The sequence below is a fragment of the Dryobates pubescens genome, chromosome 5 (genome assembly GCF_014839835.1).
Source record: "Dryobates pubescens isolate bDryPub1 chromosome 5, bDryPub1.pri, whole genome shotgun sequence".
Lineage (NCBI taxonomy): Eukaryota > Metazoa > Chordata > Aves > Piciformes > Picidae > Dryobates > Dryobates pubescens.
The window spans coordinates 3,571,167-3,586,561 of NC_071616.1; the positions used below are offsets into that span (position 1 = coordinate 3,571,167).

The 15,395-nt window shown below is 38.7% G+C and overlaps 1 protein-coding gene across 1 annotated transcript in view; it reads right to left on the bottom strand.

Annotated features, from left to right (window-relative positions):
* Window positions 1-15,395, bottom strand: part of FUT8 (fucosyltransferase 8) — a 114,768-nt gene that overhangs the window by 53,936 nt on the left and 45,437 nt on the right. Inside the window, exon 2 of the mRNA XM_054161427.1 lies at window positions 5,351-5,779. Within this exon, the coding sequence (XP_054017402.1) occupies window positions 5,351-5,553 (203 nt within the window). The 5' untranslated portion in view covers window positions 5,554-5,779. The remainder of the gene's footprint in view (window positions 1-5,350; window positions 5,780-15,395) is intronic.

Sequence of the window (15,395 nt, forward strand, 5' to 3'; positions counted from 1 at the left end):
GGTTTGGCTATCACCCAGCAGGACACAAAGCAGCACATGAAATACTATCAACCATCCACATACTGCAAAACCAGAAGTCTAGGAACCAGCTGAAGCTACACACAACTTCTCCAGTTTCCATCTAAGAAAACCAGTAATCCTAAACTCTTCTCATCATCTTGATGATACAGTGACAGCCTTTAGCAGCCATATGGCAATCCCTCTAGGAAACAGAATTTTCAGGTAAAACTACCTTATGGGCAAACAATGACACATGATGTAATACTTTGAGTATTACTGCCTATTGAGTTTTCCTTCAAAAAAAAAACTGTAGTAAAGATTTCCCTTTTGGCAGCAAGACCTACATCATCTGTAAGAAGCCCTCTTGAAAAGTCTCTTCCAGTTCTACTGGATACAGAACAGTAAAACAACAATCTATAAAAAGCTTGAGTTTATTGCTGTTTTGCACTAATGGAATCTAGGCTGCTTCCAGTATCAGCCCAGATTTGCTCTCACAATATTGTTCATAAACATGTAAGGAATGTGGTTAACTCTCCAAATCTCATTATGCTGCAATATTCATGCACATAATTTCTAGAACTCAGGCAATACAAACCACCTTTAATTCCATTTATCTTCTGCATCACTAATATACATCTGCGCCCCTCTTTTATAGTCCACAAGGAAGGTTTCACAAAGCTTCATAATGGCAAAAAGAAAAAAGCTACAGTAACTTCTCACCCAAAGCTTTTCAAATGCACTGTAAAAACCAAGTGGTGCCTGAAGTCATTTCCAGTCATCAGAAGAGCACCACAAAAGTGTACTCAGTTCCTAAAGGAGTATTTTTATTTCAGGCATTTTTCAAAAAGATGTAGTAAAAACTATCCCAAAATAACCCCACCAAAAAGCCTTACAAAATATAAACTATTCCTAACCAATATGGGTAATAAAGTACAAGTATCACAGGGACAAGGAGGAATATTGTGAAAGCAAACATACAAATGTTGGGGGGAAAGACAAAACCAAAATCAAACCAAGAGAAATAAAAAGGGGTGGGGAGGAATAAAAGAAAGAAAGAAGACACACATACAACAAACCACAGAATCAAAACAAAACTTCTTCCTGCCCAAAAACCTTAATTCTCCTTCTCAAATGTCCTGTGTGAAAAGAAGCAACCAGAGGAGCAATTCCAAGATCAAACATGATTTAAGTATCATACAGCAAAGAAAGGGCTAAGCAAAATGTTACAGAGCTTTGTCATAGACACGACATTGCTCTGGTTTTGAATGGTTGATTTTGCATGTGCATAAGGTCTGCTTTTCTACTTGTTGTCTTTGGGGATAAGGAGCTGCTACAGGAGCTGGTAGGAAAAGAGCATCCAGATCTTGGAGAGGAAAGGTCACTTCTTGTCACTGTGAGCTGGCATTCACGGATGGCTGTGTGGGACTAAGCACAGCCCAGCTCCTATTTGCACCCATCCCAAAAGGCCAACACTTTGATCAGGTAAGTCAGAGAAGTCAAAAGAAACCTTTCTGGAGGGCAATGCTAAGCCACTGAAACATGTTGTACTGAAATGTATGTTACCATATAACTAGGGTCCCATTTCAATTAAAGACAAAATCCCAGTTTTCTCTAACTGCAAAATGGAAATTGTTACAACAACCTCTACTTTCATTCATCTACTGAAGTTTTGTAACCACACCTATTTTCCCCCCCTCTCACTGTACAAACTACCTATTATTTAAGGCACAGCTAGATAATCATGGTGATTTCCTACCATTCAAAAAGCCTCTTAGTCCACCAAGATAAAGTTTGTTAACTTGAATGGTTTTACCATCTTGTAGTAGTTTTAGGCTGTACCTAGAAAATTTTCCACAGATCTTGAACAGAAAGTGGTAGAATGTAAATAAATTACCACTGGATGTAAAGGGAAAATAATGATAAGGTCTAAATCATCCCATTGGCTATCTAACATAAAGTTAGTTATGTACACTAATTCTTTCTCGACTTCTTTCACTCTGGCAGATACTAACTGGTGCTTCTGCTAGCTTGCTGACCTTGACTGCATTCTTTGTTGTGGTTAAGTACTAAGTTCTGAATACATGAGCCCTGAAGAAGTACCTTGGTGTTCCCAAGGTGCTGCACAGAGGTGGTGGGAGATAATGACCCAAGTGCCCTCTACACTACCAGAAATAATCTTCACCTTGAGTAATATGGCATTAGTGGCCAATTGGGCTGCAGCTTTCTAAGCTCAATTTATTCATACAAGATAACAACTTTGCTCTTTCTCTTGTCCCATGTACAGAGGGAAAAGGGGGAAGAGGGGAAAGCTGTTGGTAACCCCCTGGTTTTGTCCAGGGGAGTTCTTGTGCTGTTTACAAATTGTAAATATATGCAAATATTGTGTATTTTCTGTATATTCATTGCATTTCATATTTCTAGATTGTAGTTTTGCTTGTAAATACAGCATCATTTTCTTTCAACTGAGCTGGTCCGGCAATTTCATGTTGGGGGGAATTTCAACCCACCACACATCTGAAAGTTTTAGCTAATTATGTGAAAATACTTTAGTGTAGTTAATGCAATGCCTGGGTTTTGTTACAATTTCCCAGGTAGGCACTCTACTGTTGCTTAAACTCCTCCCCAGACTAACCTTAACAGAGTTAATATTGACATATGTTTACACCCATGCATTGGCTTAACCCTGTTGTCTACCAGAATATATTCTGTATCCTCACTACAACAAAGGGGCTTTTTTTCCTGTTGGAATAAAAAAAATAAGTAAATCTCTAGTTCTTTAGATTCTAGCTACAAATTCTAAGAGGAGAAAGACAGCAAAATCAAGTTTTTACCTCAGTGTTACAAAATCCAACTTGTCCACAGCTTTCATGTTTAAGAGCTACACTGATGTAAAGACTGTCATCTTAACCATCCGGATTTCACTGCCAGCATCAGTAATTAGAGTTTTCAGCACAAAACCAAAAAAATTCTAGCAATTAAATCATATTCAGCTTTTCTATCTTTGATCAGTAACGCTTGAAAAGAAATGTCTTCGCTTTAAGATGTTAACTGGAGAAAAAGTAATCTTCTGCCTAATTCCAATTCAATTTCCGAAGCTAAGTGGCGTTTTGTTTCTTTAATGCATGTTCCTAGCAGCACTGATCTCATGGAAAATCAGCAGCAGTATAAGCTATTATTTAAAACCTGGCCACTGAATGTAGACAGACAAGGGAAACAGAGAAAGGTGTATAGAAAAAACATCACTGCACAAAAGATAGCTTAGCCTGTACCTATGCATCTCCTGCTTCTACTCCCTCCTTCTTGAGAGGAAGAGAGTATAATGTCAGCAGCAGAATAAACAACATTACTCCCTTCTAGTCACTCTCTAATTTGAACTGCTTATATTTCCATGGAATACATCCACTACCAAGTCAGCCAAACATGAGGGGCTGAAAGTGTGGAGGGTAGTAATCATCACATTCAAGGGCACATTCTTTGAGGCAAGAAACCCCAAGGCTGACTATTACTGTCTAATAATAAAAGAATGTGGAGATACAGTATTTGCTGAAGTGCAGCTTCTTGTTTAAGTTTCTCCACAGCAGCACACTCTAGATTACATCACTGGGTCAACAAAAATGTATTAAGCTTTCTGCCAATGCAGTTATTATCTTGTATGAATAAATTGAGCTTAGAAAGCTGCAGCCCAATTGGCCACGGATGGCCATATTACTCAAGGTGAAGATTATTTCTGCCAGTGTAGAGGGCACTTGGGTCATTATCTCCCACCACCTCTGTGCAGCACCTTGGGAACACCAAGGTAATTCTTCAGGGCTCACATATTCAGAACTAAAACATTTCTTTTTCTCAGCTAAGGCGGCTCCTAAGCATGCAGCCATATCTACAGTGCATTCCAGAAAGCAGGAACAGAGTCCCATGAAAAGACACTGCAGTCAGGCAGGGAAGTATACCCAGACTACCAGATCAAATAGCCCTGGCTGTGCATTAAAGGGAGAGGAGGCACCAGAAGAAACAGCAGAACAGGCTGCAGTGGAAATGAATACATTTCACTGCTACAGAAGTCCCTATGTCTGATTTCATTCAAATGAAGTTTTCATTCAATGAACTGACTCAAAGATTAGGTAACAAGAAAAATACTAGAGCCATAAAACATAAAACCCCAGCAAGGTGGGGGAGTAGGGGGGGGAGGGAGAGATTTGTGCAATTCTGTCATTTTTAACTTGGTTTACAAAGCAAAATAGCAAGGAAGAATATCCAAAAGAGCACCTGCTCCTGAGGGATATTAAAAGGAAAGTCCAAAGTCAGTTTCTCCTTGCCATGCAAGAACCATCCACGAGACATAAAAAACAGTCAACTGCCAGTGCCCCTTACTGTTTGTACAGCGTTGTGTTCCACACAAATGATCCTGGCCAGGACTCCCTGTGAACGTGTAGCTGTGAAAAGGGCAGCCAATGAATTCAGCCCACTTGGACGTTTTAGAAACAAACTCCACTCCCATATTCTGCAAAATCTAGTACTGAGCTCTGTCTTCCTACAACACATGAGACATCAGCATTTGTTCCCATGATCCATCAAGACTTTTAGGTTGCAGGAGGTGATGTCACATACTTTTGTCCAATCTGACTCTGGCACACATCCTGTCTAAGCAGCTCTCCACTGCAAGCTCTTAGGAAAGTAGATACCAGAAGCTTATGTTAAAAGCTGTCTGTAAAGGTGAAAGAAAGCACTTTGAATTGTAATTGAACCCATCTACTATGTAACAAATAATTATCAAAAGGGAGATGATCCTACTATTTTACAAGTATTTCTGCAAGTTTAGCAACAGGGCAAGAAAAACACAAATCTTAGTTAAAAAAATTCATATAATGCAGCAGTTGACTGCAGCTCATCTTCGGCAAGTCCTCATTTGTCTTCAACAAGCTGTGCAAGTGTTTTCAGCACTTTTGAAACCAGCTCTTCCAGTTACTGCATAGAGCTATGTAAAAAGTCACTAGGAGTTCTAATTCGTTGGCATTGAGGAGTTAATCACGGTTGTTACTGTGACAATTACACTGGGACACCACTAAAGAATGACTGTGAAATCATTATTAAAACAAAGCTTAAGGTGCATTATTTGTATAAAGGTTTTGCATTACATTCTCAGTTAGAGCACTGATTAGAATACTTATCCTTTTAAATGTTAAACATTTTAGAAAGGAAAAAAAACACACCACCACCACAAAAAAAAAACAACCAACCAAAAAATCCCCACAAACCCAAAGACCGAAACCAAACCTCAGGGAACCTTTCGAATTTGTTTTCTGGCATTTCATATTTGAACCATTCTCTGGAAAGCTGTAGTTTTAGACTCTACCTGAGAGACTCTGCCATCCGTCTTAAGTCTTCATTTTGCTGCTTTAAGCGTTCAAGTTTAGCAAGTATCTTGGATAGTTCACGACTAGAGTGATCTGGGTGCTCACTGTCTCGTACCAGGTGTCCACCAATATAAAAGAGCAAAGTTCCCCAAGCAAACAGGATGAGCATAATCCAACGCCAGGAACCAGTCCATGGCCGCATTTTCAGAAGTTCAATTCACTCCAGAACTGCTTTTGCTCACAAAATAACAAACATTTTAAGTCCTTGTCCTGTGCAAAAGAGGACAATTTCAGCGCCTCTGCTTCACCACATAGTACCGGAGCAAAGTAATTTTGTGTGTTTATCTTACTGCAACTCCTTCCAGAAGATCCTTGTGGGGCTGTACATAGAAAGCAGCATTAATATTGCATCATTCTTCATTTACATTCTGTGAAAACAAGAAAAAAAGTAAAATAAACAAACACCTGAAATTATATTTCTGATAACCATATGGGATTGTAATTAAGTTAAATGCATCGGCATGGATATTGAGGAACGGTGAAAGAAAATGTTACTACTATCTGTCAGGCAGAAAAAGACAAAAAGCTTTTAACTTTCCACAAAAAATAGGCTGAGTTCAAGAACAAGCCACAAAAATAACATGCAATTAATTCTGGGCTTGAAATGGCCAGAAGAAAAGCTAGGGCTTACAGAAGAAGTATTTACCAGTTTATGCATCATTTCACACATTAAAATAGTTCCAATAGCTTTCTGTGGTAAGCTCAACAATCACCTTTTCTATGAGTGAAGAGCTTTTATTCAATTACAAATTTATCTTCATTTTTTCCACTTCTACAAATTCTCTTCTCCATTCTAACCATGATTCCCACCCTCTACCAGAAGGATTACAGCCATTCTAATTATACATTCTGCTATTTGCACATAGATTGGCCTAGAAGCTGCTATAATACCAATTAAGTGCTGAATAATTAAGAGGTAGAAAAGATGGGGATTTCCAGTAGAACACGTGGCACGGCTACATTCACATACTTGAAAAAGCAAGCATGACATTTGGAAACCTGATTTCTGGAAGCATTTTTCTTCTGCTTTAAAACTATCAACCATTATTAAAATTAAAAACATGCCCCAAAAAAATGCTCTCAAGGGGATGCCTTCTCTCACCTAAAACACTGCACCATTCTAAAACAACATGAAATCACCTCAACTCATTTTCTGCTTGGCAAAACCTCATTCAGGGAGTTTAAGAATCTCCTCCTTCCCTATCTAGAACAGACTTTAAAGATGTAAGTGATCAGTATTTCCAAAACCTTTTTAACTACTTCTCACCTCTTTTCATCCTTCCCTGCAATGTAGCATTTTCACCTTTTAAAAAGGTATGTTTAAACCAAATTTGCAAAATAACCTCTAATTCTCAAATCTCTACATCCACTGTATTTCCTCTGAGATGCTATCTACATCCACCTTCTCTCAAATTATTATTCTCTGTTTAATCCTTCTTTCACCTCACCTTCTATTTAATATGGAGTTTTTATTCTGTTTCAAGTTTAGATAAAAGACTTCCCAACTTGCAGTAACTTCTAAACTCACCCAGTCTTGGAGATATACCTCGAGCCTGCACTTCCAGCTGTAAAAATTCTAAGAGAGTATTAAAAATGCTGGGAAATTTCACTAGTTAGCCTGCAGAAGGACTTTTGTTTGCATACATGTGAAAGAAGCAGAAAAAAAACCCTCACTGAATACTAGTAAGATGGTACACAAGATAAACTACTTGAAAATTGATTACTAATGAAATTTAGCACCTCTCCGGGGCTCTCCATCTAATGCATCTGTGACAAGGCAAGTTATAAGCAGATCAGTTTTCTTTCAACGTAGTGTCAGAATCCCACAGTAGAAGCATGCCATTTTCTACAGCTCCCTAAGAATGCTTTAAACAGCTTTTGCTGTATCTGAGCAAAAATGCAGAAGACTGCCTTCAGGAAGAGAGTGGTTTCTTCCACAAGCTTTACAGATCATAACACAAGCAAAAAGAACCCACATCACATGAAACAGAATAGGCCACACCCAACCCACAGAGGACTGCTGCTGGAGGTGAAGCAAGCAAGGTTACTTGCAGCAATGATTAATGTAAAACCTCCATGGACTGACATTTAAGGTTTAAGTGCGAAAGTGTATTCTTACATCTACACTACCAATCACCCAGAAAATGGCTAACTGTGACTGCAACACAGTAAGGGGAATAACAGCCTGTGAGGGTAGAGAAAAGGAAAAATAACAGGAGACTTGGGTAAGTATTATGCTGGGAATTGTGATGCGAATAAACAGATGCTACTGACACCATAAAGTTACTGCTTAAGAGAAAAGCTACCCTTGGCTTAATTATAAGCAATCTACAGAACTTAGATCAGAAAGGTTCTGCTAGAGGACCACTTGATAGCAATCTGCATAATATACTCGGATCTGATCTCCTTCTGGGAGCAACAAAGTAAAGAAATTCACTACAGCTATGATTAATTTCCAGAAGAGGAACTGCTTTAAAAGAGAAGTGGACTCTGTGCTACGTGGAAAGATGTGGTCTTAATTAAAGCAGCAGGTAAAGATGACTATTGTAATTAGCAAAGAAGGAATGCTTTTAAAAAGGTACAAGGATGATCAAATGATCAGATAGGCAAGATTGTAAATTCTGGTACATTAAAGACATAAAAATTAATACTAAACATTTTAGCCCAAGCAGATAGCTTACTTGAGACTCTAGGGAAAAATTATGAGAGTATGTAAGAATTTTTTAGAGGACTTGGCAAGAAAAATACTTTGCCTTTTTTCAGTCTATTTTTCATAACACAGGAGTTTAAGCAAAGTCACAAATCAGGTACCTTCTTCATAAGAGGAAGTGTTTATCCTGTCTCAAACAACAGTGTTAGAGGAACAGGCTATCAAACAAATCCACAAGATTAATGCAAGTAGTCAGGAGCAGATGGTATTCCTTCAACAGTGCTAAAAAAGTCAAAGAATGTAAGTGTTGAATTATTCACATTAGAATGTAACCTCTCACTTACTATATTACCTCATAGCAAATGAATGGAAAATGAACACAGTAAACTGAATTCCTTGTAAGGGCTACAGCAGGGATCCTGCAACTTCAGGCCAGAAGGAAAAAAAGTAAATATATATATATTCAGGTCAGGGAAACCAGCCGAGATAAGAAGATGAAATAAAAACGCAGACCTCAGTACGAATGCAATCAAAAAGTACTAACACAGCTTTTGGAAAGAGAAATCATGCCTCATGCATTTATTGAAGTTCTTTTGAAGATGTAAACAAATACACAGGAAAGAGAGAACCAGTTCTAATTGTTCCTCTGCTGATCTAGTCAGTGTGGATTTCCAAACAGCATTCATCAACAAGGTCCTCAAAATGTTTCAGGGAGACTAAGCTGCATGGAAGAAGAAAGTTCATCATGTGAGTCAGCACCTCATTAAGAGCAGAAACTGGCAGTAAGACTAGGCAATCAGTTTAAGTGGAAAGAATGATCAGGGACCTCACTGGGACTTCATACAGTTTATATACTCATAAGTGATTTCGAAAACAAGGTAAAAAGAGAGGTTATTAAGTCTGCACATAGAGTACAAAAGCTGACAGCAATGAAGGGCATCAAGACATTGTCTAATGAAGAAATTAAATGAAAGATGAAAAACACTTTCTATCAGTGTGTAGACATGTGTATAATGACCTTTGAATCATTATCCGTTAGAAATTAGCTGCAGTAGGTAATTCTATATAATATCAGCTCAGCATGAGACAAAAGCAACCAAGGCCTCAGAGGCTTAAAATAAAACCAAGCAAAACCCCACAACAACAAAAAGCCCACAACCATAACTGCAGGAATCCCCAAAATAAACCCCACCAGAAATCATTATGTTCTCGTATGCAAACACTGTGCCAGGTGCAGAAGAGAGTTACAAAAATTTGCAGAGAGAACGGCCTTCACAAACCACAGGTGGCTGAAGAGGTGAGTGGAAAAGACAGCTCAGGAATTACCCTGGTAAACCTTTAAAAATCGTGGTGGTGTAAGCAAGTAAGCAGCGTGTAATTGTAACTTCTAGTGCAAGGGGGTGAGTAAAACTTTCTGGTTTTGAGAGATTCAGAAGAAAAGAGGGTATTCCTCAAAACGCACAATTCCAGCGTGAAACTCATTTTGATCAAATGCTGTACATATTAGAAGTTTACATTTCAAAGGTCATTAGACCATTTCAAGGAAGATTAAAATTCTCTAAGGCTACCCACAAAGATAGCACCCAATACTCTCCGAATCCCTGGCCATATATTGCTGGAGATGAGAATATACCCCAGGGAGCATCACCACAGATGCAGATCTCCCTGTACACTCCCCACACACCAATCTCAGTCTCACAGTCTCAGGCTGCGCCAGGGGAGGTTTAGGCTGCAGGTTAGGAGAAAGTTTTACACAGAGAGAGTGATTGCCCACTGGAATGGGCTGCCTGAGGAGGTGGTGGGGTTGCCGTCGCTGGGGGTGTTCAGGGCGAGGCTTGACAGGATGCTTGGTTGTATGATTTAGTTGATTGGGTGGTGTTGGATGATAGGTTGGACACGATGATCTCGAAGGTCTCTTCCAACCTGGTTAATTCTATTCTATTCTATCTCAGAGATCCATCAGGCCACACAAGCCTTTGATTTGATGCAGTGCACATACTTTAACAATGCTATTTAAAATGTTAAACAAACATTATTTTAAATGTTATTAAAGGTTTTGTGTTCTCAAACACAAAAAGACCATATACTTAAAGTGCTAACTATCCTACATTTACTTTATGAAAACAGATAAAGTAGCTTCTTGAATGCTTGGTTTAAAAGGAGAAATAGCATCTCAGACGGGAGAAATACCAGATGAGCTTCATGAGGAAGGAAACAGAATGATAACTTCATCAAGTACTACTCTGTTGTTCTGAGGACAAGACTGGTCAAGTACTGCTGGTCAAGTACTTAAAGAGCCAATGAAATTTTCAAGAGTATATGGGAGAAATATAGCTATTACCATTTTTATCTGCACGACTGGACAGCTCAAACAATTAACAGTGTACAGTAAGTATTTTCAAGTATGCTGTTCTTGTAGCACCTTCTTTTACACAGTGGTATGAAAGTAGAGACACCTGAAATTTAACTTTCTTTAACAGAGTTGCCCAGAAATAAATAAAATCCTATCCAATTAATGGACTTAACATTTTAAGCAACAGAGTTCCTCAACCACTCTTAAACACTTTATGTAACATGGAAAAGGCAACATGTTTTATCTGCTTCTTACGAATCTCTGATGTTACCATTCTTTTATAAGCTAGGTCACCATGCAGTGAAATAGAAAATGAAGATGCCAAGCCAGCAGGAGCAGGGAGGTCATTCTGCCCCTGTACACTGCACTGGTTAGGCCGCACCTTGAGTACTGTGTCCAGTTCTGGGCCCCTCAGTTTAGGAAGGAGGTTGACTTGCTGGAGCGTGTCCAGAAAAGGGCAACAAGGTTGGTGAGGGGCTTGGAGCACAAGCCCTATGAGGAGAGATTGAGGGAGCTGGGGTTGCTTAGTCTGGAGAAGAGGAGACTCAGGGGTGACCTTATTGCTCTCTACAACTACCTGAGGGGGGGTTGTAGACAGGCAGAGGTTGGTCTCTTCTCCCAGGCAACCAGTACCAGAACAAGAGGACACAGTCTCAGGCTGCGTCAGGGGAGGTTTAGGCTGGAGGTTAGGAGGAAGTTTTACACAGAGAGAGTGATTGCCCATTGGAATGGGCTGCCTGAGGAGGTGGTGGGGTCGCCGACGCTGGGGGTGTTCAGGGCGAGGCTTGACAGGATGCTTGGTTGTATGATTTAGTTGATTAGGTGGTGTCGGATGATAGGTTGGACATGATGATCTCGAAGGTCTCTTCCAACCTGGTTAATTCTATTCTATTCTATTCTATCAGAATAAATAGGAAGAATATTCTGAACTAACATTAAACAGTCAGCCAGTATCTCAAATATGGCGTATCTAATTATACATGAGTTCTAGCTACTCTTCACTATTGGCTTTGAATACATAGAATAAACCAGGTTGGAAGAGACCTTCAAGATCATCACGTCCAACCCATCAACCAATCAAACACCACCCAAACAACTAACCCACGGCACCAAGCACCCCAGGCTTTGTACCCTGCTGCACCTTTCTTTTATTTTCTTTTTTTTTTTTTATGTTTTGTTCTATGGGTTTTTTTCATACTGTTCTGAAAATAAAACATGTATTTCAACATCCATGCAAGACATTTAAGTTTAATTATTATTATAAAGACTGGCAGAAATTAAAGAACAAATAGGGAAAGGAAAAACGATCACGTTTTTAAACTGTCCAATTTCTACAGCATGTAGCAGGTTTCTGCAAGACCTCTACCTGCAGACTTATCCCACAGCTACCTGTCTGACAAAAAGTCAAGATGCCATGTCAGTATTTATCTTCCTGTAATTTTATACAGCTGTATCCGAGTTTTCATACTATAAACTAAGCTCATGACTGCCAAGACTCAAAGCATGAGCCTGAAGTCAGAGAAAACTCAGCCCACACACCCAGTAACTCAAACTGAGATGAATCATAACATACATGGTCATTAACATCATCTGATACTAAACATCCAAATAAAAACCCACCAAACATAAAAGGTGTGGGAAAGCCATACTAATACATATGTTTTATGAAGCAGAAAGCAGGAAAATATGTAAGCAAAGTGTAGTGTTGTTATTACATTTTGTTATTATTAAATTCTGTTATTGAATAGTGAAGGTCTTTAGCTAAGAGTATTATGTTACATTTCTTTTACCAGAACAAGCCTTGTATTCTGATTTACCAATTATCCCCTGAGACTTACTGAGGTTTCTTGTCTAACAGTTGATTGGATTTACCCATACCCTTGCATTTCCCAGTGCATAAGCATGTCAAAACACAGTATATTGCCAATTAGCTGATTTGCATTTTCTTCCCTGAAGTTTTAGATTAGTTCTTTTCTCTCTTCTAGGGGATCTAGCTGGCTACATTCTTAAATCGCCTTCCGAAGTAATCTAATAAGATAACTCTTTCATCTCCCCGAAAGTGCTCACCCCTGGTGTTTGGGGTGAAAAAGAATACACTCCTCTGTTCTTTGCTCTTGGAATTATCCTAACAAGAGTCTCTCCAGCTAATTTTCTTTTTAAATTTCATCACTATATTCAGTTAAGAGGGTTCCAGTCTGATCTGTCAGGGACGTCATCTCCCATTCACAGAATCACAGAACTGTTAGGGTTGGAAGGGACCTCAAGGATCATGTAGTTCAAACCCCCCTGTCATGGGCAGGGACACCTCACACTAGATCAGATTGCTCAGAGCCACATCCAGCATAAGAACCTAGCTACCATCCACAGAATCCCCAGTCATAGCACTGACGTAGGTGCCAGGTGTGGATGCAAGGAGGAAGCTCACCAGCTGCAGCACACAACAGCAGAGTGACAAGAGGCTTTAATGCCAGTATGGAGCTGTGGCTAGAGATGCCAGCCCAGGTGCCCTTCAGTCATTCTTGACTGCAGGCTTGTAAAGAAAGACAGGGCTTTTAGTTTTCATGAAATAAAGCAGTTCAGACTTACATACAGTGTGGAAACCCTTCCACATATCAATTCAAACATACAATGTGTATGATCTTTCATACAAATGACAGTAAATATTTAAAGCTGACCACCTCATGACACAAGTCAAGAACAGCTTACCCTCTCCATGACAGCAGGAAAGAAACAACTGCATCACAAGCCTGGAGGCTAACAAGCACTAATGCAGCAGCTGGAAATTAACTGTTTAAAAGAAAAAACAAACAAACAAGAAGTTCTCTTCAGTTTCACATTCAAACAAAAGGGTTTCACATTCAACAAGATCTTCCTTTTGCTTTGCCCTTGTACTGTAACATTGAGAAGTGACCTAATTTTTCATCTTAAAATATTGTGTTTTCTACTTCTTATTTAACTAATTATGGATTTTCCACAAAGATCAATTACTTAATCAGAATATTGTTAACTACCATCTTTCATTACACCTGGATTACACAGAATATGATCTAGTAATCAAAGAATTAAATCAAAGAATGTTTTCGGCCCTGTATTGATTTAGCAACTCATACAAACGAGTCTCACAAGGTCCCAGTTTCCCTTGCTAATATTTGCCAGCCCCAAAATGATGTTTGAAGTTGATTCATTAGTATTTACAGATACTAACAAATTTACAGCTGAAAGATGTTACAAATTTTGAATGCAAGATATAAGTCTGCCTAAGCAATTGAAGTAACTCAGAGGTTTAGCATCCTGTCAAATAATTGTGTCCCCATCTCTCTAGCTAAGCATTACTCTGTTCAAAGTATCAGTCAAAACTTTGTAACTGGGGAAAAGAGAAAAAAAAAAAAAGAATGGAATATTTATTTTTAACCCTAGTTTTTATTAAATGAACAGAAGAGTATTCATATTCTTTCATAAAAAGTATAACTCTGGTAAGGAAACATTGTAAAGAAGAATAATTTTCTTATAATCAAAATATTAAAAGTCACTAGAATAATCACTCAATGCAGTTGGAGAAATAACAGATGTGGAGACATGGAGAAATCAAAAAACAACTAAATTTAACAGCCCTTTAAAAGAAGTCCATAGCAAAAGAATACAGCTCCCAAAATGGGAAAAAAAAAATAAATTTAAAAAATGCTATCTTGCAAATAAAAAAAAAAAAAAAAAAAGCAAAGCTCTTTTTCTAACTTCTTAACCTAAACCCATAGTTCAGCTCCCAGAACAGCATTCTTGGCTGATTTTCCTATTTGTCAGAGACAACACACACACTGTTTCAACTCTAGCAGTCCTTTAGATCTATGTACACATGCTTTCTAGAAATGCCCTCCGCTCCTCAAGCATTCTGCTTGCTCTTTCACAACCACTGGAATGCTGCTTTAAAGATGAGTGTGTCAGGGAGAGAGCAGCCCTTATTCCTTGGAGGTATCCTGACTACAGTCAGGTCTGGGAGGTTCAAGAATCTGTATGAGATGGCTCTCAAGAACGTCCCTGCACAGCAGCTTGCAGCCCAAGCAAAAAAAGCTACAGTAAGGAGCAAGAAGCAGGCTACTTGACCCTGCACATGACAGGAAAAAGGTTCATCAGAGCAGAACACATTGCACAGATCACAGCTTAGTCACTCTAATGAGGTGGAAGCCACAGCACACTCACAATGACAATGTGGGCAGGGAAAACGTGGTTTTAAAAAAATAATCTACTTTTCTTCTGTGTTCCCTATTCATTGAGTCTGCAATACAAAAAAAATGTTAGTTATCCTAACTGTTATTCTAAAAGAATTTGGCACTTCTTTAATTGAAACGCATATGGTCTCCTTTCAGGAGCTAATTATAAGAAGACAGGCTAGGCAGAACCCCAAAATTATGGCCAACTTCATGTCCTGTGCCACTGTAGTTATAAAATGCATTTTCATAAAATCATAAACAGCAAGTAATGGAGAACAAAACATTACTACCAGTCCTACTCCAACATTATAATATCTGGTCAGTTATCAGAATAGAACTAAAAACCACTCAAACCAACAAGTTAAGTAGTTCTATCACACACCAAGCTTTCTCGAAATGCTGCATTACAAACAGTTCAGGTAACCCAGTGGCAGCATTTCAGAGCCATGCACACAGCACTGAGGGATGAAGCTGCAAGAACACACAGAACCACTGAGATTGAAATAGTTTAACAGCAGTGAAGAGCTAATCAGAAGTAAGAACTTTTTCAAGCTAGATAAAAGGCTGACATCAACAGTAAAAACAAATCGTGTTTGAAAATATTAAGCACTCCTTTGCTTTAGATACTAACAAATATAAGTGCCTACAATTTCTGTGACATACTACATCTGAAAGTTAAAAAAAAAAGATGCAGTAATTTCTGGGTTTGTTTGCAGTTGATGGAATTTTCAACAAAAGAAGGAATTACAATTTGAAAGAGCACCTAACTTGTCAAA